Raw genomic sequence first — 7,603 nt, forward strand, 5'->3', positions numbered from 1 at the left:
CATCCACAACTCCCTCCCCTTTCTGCTCTAAAGGAATGCAGCAGTTCATTTGGAGAACACATGACCCCATACCTCTGCTGTCAGCCGTCCAGCGATCTTCATCCTTTCAATCTCCGCAGGAGATTTGATCAGACGAAGGTTTTGCACTAGATGTCGGATGCCCTGGATGTGGGTTTTGTGCCGAGCTTTTATCTCGGTCAGGGGCTGCATGTAGTCGGCGTGAAGCTCTGTGTGCACTGGTTTCGTGAAGTCATACCAAACAATGTTTGACTCACCTGGAATACAAAACAAAAGCTGACACAGATTAAAATAAATGTAGAAATGTTCTCCCCAGACTGAACAAACTCATTCCTGCTAAACTAGACTTGTTGCTATATTTGAGAAATTGATTTCCTCTGAATCTGCATTTACAGACCATATGGCACTTTCACTGTCACAGTATACTAGCTTGGGGAAGAGTGGCTCGAAAGCCACCTGGCAGAAAAGAACCTGGGGGTGTTGGTCAACAGCTGGCTGAACACGAGTGTGCCCAGGTGGCCAAACAGGCCAAGAGTATCCTGGTGGGTATCAGAAACAGTGTGGCCAGCAGATTATCCCTCTGTATCTGGCAATGGTGAGGCCGCACCTTGAATGCTGGGTTCAGTTTTGGGCCCCACACTAGAAGTAGCACTGGAGAGAGTTCAGAGAAGGGCAACGAAGCTGGTGAAGGGTCTGGAGAACAAGTCCTATGAGGAGCAACTGAGGGAGCTGGGGCTGTTTAGCCTGGAGAAAAGGAGGCTGAGGGGAGACCTTATTGCTGTCTACAACTACCTGAAAGGAGGTTGTAGCATGGAGGGTGTTGGTCTCTTTTCCCCAAGTAGCATGGATAGGATGAGAGGAAACGGCCTCAAGTTGTGCCAGGGGAGGTTCAGATTGGTTATTAGGAAAAATTTCTTCCCAGAAAGGGTTGTCAGGCATTGGAACAGGCTGCCCAGGGAAGTGGTGGAGCCACCATCCCTGGAGATGTTTAAAAGATGTGCAGATGAGGTTCTTAGGGACATGGTTTAGAGGTGGACTTGACAATGCCAGGTTATCAGTTGGATGCAATGATCCTGAGGATCTCTTCCAACCATAATGATTCTATGATTCAAGATTATCAATGCAAAGCATGAAGATTTGACAAATCGCACTCCTAAGCAAATATTGTTTTTTATGATCATCACTGAATATATGTATCTTGAACAGATCAGAGTTTCCATATCAAAGTTGCACTTGTGTAAGCTAAGTATCCATTGCACTGCAGTGGTCCATGTTCTGAACTGTACTCCCACTTAGCCTGTTTCCCCTGATGCTGGAAAGCAATTTACCTTTTACCCATCACATGGAATCAGGGTCCTTATCAACTATGCTTCTGAATATCTTTGAGGAACAACTGCTTATCTCAGCCATTCAGAGAAGATGAACTAACTGAGAACAAACATATTTACCTATGTGGAAATTTTTTTGGAACATGAGAGTTAGCACCCACATTCTGCCCACTGGAACATTTTAAAAGGGAATGAGTAGAAAAGCTATGCTAAACCACAGCTAATGTCCACCTAGGCCCTTCTTCTTTGGTGACAGCAGCCATAAGTAGATGCTTACAAAAAGTCTCTAAGAAACCGGGCATTTATGAAAGAGTCTTTTCCTTAGCACATCCTCCCCACTGCTGGTTTCTCCATTTCAAGGCTGTATCTTCGTTAACTGCTTTTCACGGACCTCTCCCCCACAGAACTAAAACCTTTTGCATCCATTTATACTTTTGACATTCCAAACCTTCCATGAATGATCTACAACTTAAAACTTAAAAAGTGTCAAAACCTGCCATCTGATCATTTCAGTGTTCCCTTTGTAAATTATGAAAGACAGCAAGTAATCATTCCTACTCATCCTCTCTGTGCTTTACATAACCTTACACATATTTGATACCTTACCTTCTGGTTTTGCTTTTTTAAACTGAGAAGGTTTGTTCAGCAAGTATCTCACACACACTCCATACTTTTAATCACCCTTGTAGCCCTTTCTGTGACTTTTCTATTTTGGGTAATTCCTTTTTTGAAACAAGAGAACTAGAATCCGAGATGGTATGTAAGACTTCAGCATAAACTCTATTTATCTGTGTAATGCCTCAAGCACTTACCCTTTTTATACTGTCATAAACCTCCAGTTTCATTTTATAACACATTTAAGTTCACTCTGGGTTATAAGTATTGAGGGTACATGGTGATGTTAGACGCAGAAATACATGTCTAAAGGACAGCCTGTCTATTTCAAGAATAAGTCAACATCTATCTAAAAAAGGTGAGTGGACTAACAACCTCCCTGTGTGGATCATTTTCCAAGTCTATTATGAGTAAAATACCATTAAGTTTCCCACACTTAATCTGGTTCTGGCTCTGTCAGCAAAAATATATGACTGAAACAGTAACATGGTTTGCGATGCTCTCTTGCTTATCCTGTTCCTTATGTTTCACAGACGTGCATGTTGGCATTCACATGGTGTACAAGAAATTCAGAGGGGAAGAAAAACTATTATTTCCAAAACTAGATTTCCATTGGTGACCCTCAAGAAGCTAACAAGAACTTCCAACTGCCTTTGTCACACTGTTGTATCTCCTGCACCTCCCCAAATTCATGATAGTCTTGAACTGGTGTCACAAACCACACCATTCAGACCCTGCAAAACACATCTCATCTCATCTCATCTCATCTCATCTCATCTCCATTCCCCCTCCACTTTTTGTTACCTTTCAGCTTGGCCACCAAGTGCCTGAACTCCTCGATGGTGTAAGCTTCATCTACTCCTGTGAGAGCAATTGCCCCATCTGTGCCTGATCGGGGCCCATCCCACAGCTCTCGGCTTGCATCTCTGCGAGGCACAAAAAGGATGGATTTGTGGGAGGGCAGCGCTTTGCCAGGAATGCTCTGCAACACAAGGATGCTGTCAGGCTCCTGGAAGCCACAGAGGTAGAGGAAGTTCGTGTCCTGGTGGAAAACATAGGGGATGTCATTGCTCATGTAGTACGTGGGGTTGGACAGCAGAATCACTGTGTGGTCCGAACCGCCCCAGCCATGGGCTTCCTTCTGGATCAAGGCCATCAGTTTGTGTCGACGAAGAGCATATTCCACCTGTGACAATCCTGGGGTTACCTCTCCTGCGAATACAAACCAAATCAGATGGAAAAATTCAAGGCACTCGTGATATTTTACTAGTCACATGCTAGATTCCTGCCTACCCCCTGATGCCTTTTACATTCATGGCTTCAGTGTGGTCCCTCATTGGCCTTCCCATTGCTCTCTCACGCATCTCTTGAAGTTCCACCCCTACAGCACATCCTCACTCGATCTGCTCCTCCATCACACAAAGACAGAAATCTATTTTAACAAATTGGATTTGCTGTTATGTATTTCTGTCCAAAAGGAGAAAGCACAAAATCCGGCAGATACAGACAAACATCCAAACCAGATGGGTGTTTTCAGAAAAACATGTAAAAAAAAAAAAGGAAAGGGGCAAAGCAAACAGAACTTTGACTGCTGAAAACTGATGGGTTTTACAGCGTCTGGACATTGAACAGAAGATTATCTCCTGGGCTGGGCATTCATTTCCTCAGATAGAGCTAGAATGTCTATTCAAATACACACTAAGTCAACTCATAAAGCAACTAGTTCTAAACCATAAGGGGGTGGACTGAGCATTACAGATACCGGGAGATCAGGCAGAAACACAGAGGTTGCAGAGTTTAACCGGTCACAAGATCCCAGCAGAAAGAAATCACAAACCGCAGGCTGGTAGCAGACTCTGGTTAAGAGAAGGAATCTTCGCAAAGGCAGATGTAGCTTTTCTCAATAATTAATAATTTGGATTTTTCCAAAGTTAAATACTATATTCCTAATGACTCTAAATAAACCGTCTCTTAGATTGAAGTATGCTTTAGACTGCTCCAGTCACGAAGGATACGAAGTACAGTGATCAAGACACTCATCAAAACCAGACTGAAGTTGAAAGAACAACGAACACCTGCTTAAGTACGTATTTTTTAAAATGTGAGACACTTTAACTATTATTTAAATCAATACATAACCCTTAATCAGTACTTTTGCTAACATCCTATTTTAACATAGATTGAATTTTTATACTGTTAACTTTCTACTTTCATAATATTTTCTTCCTCTTCAACATATTACACACTGACAACTGTAGAATAAAATCTGAAGTTTGACTTGTACTGTAAGTGGACTCCTGCACGGGTGGGGTGGGAGGGGGAAGTTCCATTCAGAATGTTTTTGCTTGAGAAAAGAGAGTTCAGAAAATCACGTATGTTGTACATTTGTATTTGCATTAAACTTTACAGCTTTTCAACACCATGCATCCCCAACACCTATTTGGTGTAAAAGTCTTTTTTTTTTTAAGAAAAAAAATAAAAATAAAACCATCAAATTTGTTTTACTCTGGAGGTCTAGAAAAGAGAACACAGAACCTGTTTTCATGCAATCTGACCTCACATTTCTGCAATATAATACTGCAAATTTCCTATGGTCTGTTGCATTCCAGTCAGCTTTCTAACTATCACAAACAGTCCGGTGAAGTTTAGAAGCTGCAGTAGGGTGGAACACGGGAATCCCATTTGTCTTCTGACCGCAAGGCCTGGAAATTCTCCTTGCCTTAAAGGCATTTACTTTTTAAAACAATAATTGCAATAAAACAATGCTGTATTATTCTAAGGAAAACATCACTCCTTTATTAAATGGAAAATTACTACAGGCAGCTAGAATTAATCTGCAGTGTTTCAGCTTTGAGTACTTTTAAAGTGTCAGCCTCATTTACCGTGAGCTGTTAAACAGTGCCCTGAGAAACCTGATGTAATATTGAAGTTAGCTCAGCTTTCAGCAGAGCGCGGACCTGCTAACTCTGTGAGGTTCCTTCTGACCTGAATTTTCTACAGTTAAATATGTAAGTGCATAGTTATATATTCATCTGTTCTCTGTATAGCTGTCTATGGGAAAATAACAATCAGAATGTCTTCCTGGACATATTCTTGAATATGTTTTTACTTCCAATTTTTTTTTTTTAGATTTAACTACAGTTGTCTCATACCTACATGTTCGTTTTCATTAAACTCATAAAACTGCACAACCTCAGCTTCTCTTTCGTGACTATCATCTTACTTTATAGCCACAAGTTTCTTTTTCTTCTTTCCCTCACAGCTTGAAAACTCTTCTTAAAGGGGCATGTTCTTTAGACAAGTGGTGTTCATCTAGCAGTAAGTCTCTCCACAGTCTCCTTTTCTGAATGACACCTTTGTGACCAACAAGACACTAGATACGAGGCATTCTGGCAGTTCAGCTTGCACAAAGGTCTCCCCACTAATATAAATCATATCTATTTGCAGGACAACGAACTCAGTAAATGCCACTGCCATGAAAGGTCTGAAGTACCAAAGTCAGTGACACCAAACACTCCACAAGGTAAAAAAGAGAACACCTGAAGCCTATTTTTGGTCTCAGTATCATCTCAAACAAGGAAATTAACAACTAAATATAATTACTGCCTGATGAAGGTAATCATAAATGGCTGAAATCAGACACCTGTACGATTCAGCAAATCTATTGTCTTATATACTCTGTCTTAGACATCACAGCAAAATAGAGACAAGAAAGAAACCCAATGATTGGCTCACACAGGGCTGAATCTAACCTGGTTTGAGAAGGTGTGGGTGTGTGAAGGGGCTGGGCTGGCCCAAGTATCGGTTTGGAATCTTCTTCTGCTGGGCAGGCTGGAGGGAAAATCTTCGGAGACCGCATGACTCACAAACTAGAGGGGAAAAAAACCACCATGTCAAGGTAAAAGAGCTTTCCAGTTAGCAAACTGCAGACTTATACTCCAGTCATCTGACTCTTAGCAGAATTCATTTACCTCATAGGACATAAATATCCCTACTTTTCAAGTTGTTGTGTACCATAGTAGTTTATAAAATAATGTACACACAAGTCAAGTACTTATGATCAAATATTCATAAAACAGATTGAAAAAATTAACATATGCTAAACCTGACAATTCAGCAAGAAAACCCAGAAATCTATGTTGATTTGCACCTGTAGGCACTTGGCTGTTCTCCCTCCCTTGCTTCCCTCAAACACTACAGGGCTTGAAGAACACCACCTATATAACATCTTTCGTTGACTACGTCTTCAAAAATACCACTCATATGGAACAATTACACAGTTTTTAAGGCCCTTCCAGTTCTTTTTTTACCAACAATTCCACAAAGAATACATCAAATTCTACAGGTTTATACCATGATGTGATTTTTTTTGTATGAAAGATAATTCAAGAGTTCCTGTTTATGTCTCTAACTTGACAGTAGCATTAGCCAAATTGAAAACAGTTCATCAGAAGCACATAGTTATGTATCTCTCCTCCAAATCCACACACAGCCAAAATAGACAAGTTTTAAAGAGAATCGCAAGTGTGCATTTGGGAGCTGGGGGTGTGCACAAGACAAAAGCTAAAATTCCACACAAATATTACCTATTTTGGAATTCTCAGTCACAGATTGCAGCTTGTGCCTAGATATAAATCATCACACACATGGAAGGAGATGGTAACCAGCTTCCTAACACCTACCAGCTGATGTTTTGGAAAGTGGTTCCCTTTTATGTCACTTACCATGTGCCTACTATAAAATCAGCCCATGCTGCCAGAGCATGGCACTGGATTCCTGGAATAAATGATAATCAACTCTTCACTAGCATAAGCAAGCAAAACAGCTGCCTGCCTTTCAGGGAGCTGCGACTCAAAAACTTACAGCAGAACATACAGACCATGAGTTTTCTGTGGGAGCCAGTATGATTAGCCATTATTTGAAGATTAGTGATGCATGACAACTGACAGTCATAACATAAAGCACCCACTATGGGGTGATCGACTGGACTAACAGTCCGGAGACCCAGGCAGTGAAACAGAATTGCCAATTTTTGTGCAGTTTAAAAAGGTTTTTCACTGTTCTTCTCTGTCTACACAGAAGACAAACAGGACACCTTGCAAAGAGACAGGAGAACACAAGAAGCATTAAATAAATTAATATTTTGAAGGCAGCAAGGAACTTTCCACATCGTTGCTTTATTTTTCAAGCAATGAGCCGTTCTGCCGTCCGATTTCACCGTGACCGGGGCTACGACTCCGCTGCCGGGGAGAGCTGCGATCCCGCGCCCCTCGCACCCACCGCGGAACGGACGCCCTAAGATCCGCCGTGGACGAAGGGCGGGCTCTGAGCAGGGATAACGCCTGTCAGGCTGTCAGTTACCGCAGCCCCGGGCGCGGGGCTGCAGAGGGGCGGGCAGGGCCTGGCGGCACCGCGCCGGGCTGCACCGCTGAGGTGCAGTGAGGCGAGTGGGGGCGGGAGGAGTCGCTGACCTGAGAAGCCGCGCCAGCCCCTGGACAACGCCAGCAGCCTCCGGGCCGGCAGGCGCGACATGTCGCCGGGACGCGGTTACCACGGGGCCCAGCCCGCGCTTGGCGGGGCCTTCCCGCAGCGCGGCGCCGCGCGCTGACACCATCAACGAGCGCGGGCGCCCCGTCCCTCCC

The 7,603-nt window shown here is 43.0% G+C and overlaps 1 protein-coding gene across 3 annotated transcripts in view; it reads right to left on the bottom strand.

The window, feature by feature from the left end:
- The window catches only part of XPNPEP3 (X-prolyl aminopeptidase 3), a 36,858-nt gene extending 29,270 nt beyond the window's left edge, over positions 1 to 7,588 (bottom strand). For all 3 annotated transcript variants that reach the window (XM_065046443.1, XM_065046454.1, XM_065046442.1), the window contains exons 1-4: positions 7,433 to 7,588; positions 5,714 to 5,830; positions 2,766 to 3,173; positions 73 to 275 (exon numbers count right to left, since the gene is read on the bottom strand). In XM_065046443.1, coding sequence (XP_064902515.1) covers positions 73 to 275; positions 2,766 to 3,173; positions 5,714 to 5,830; positions 7,433 to 7,493 — 789 coding nt within the window. In that variant the 5' untranslated portion in view covers positions 7,494 to 7,588. The remainder of the gene's footprint in view (positions 1 to 72; positions 276 to 2,765; positions 3,174 to 5,713; positions 5,831 to 7,432) is intronic.
- Positions 7,589 to 7,603: the final 15 nt, after the last annotated feature.

This window comes from Columba livia, chromosome 1 (genome assembly GCF_036013475.1).
Source record: "Columba livia isolate bColLiv1 breed racing homer chromosome 1, bColLiv1.pat.W.v2, whole genome shotgun sequence".
Lineage (NCBI taxonomy): Eukaryota > Metazoa > Chordata > Aves > Columbiformes > Columbidae > Columba > Columba livia.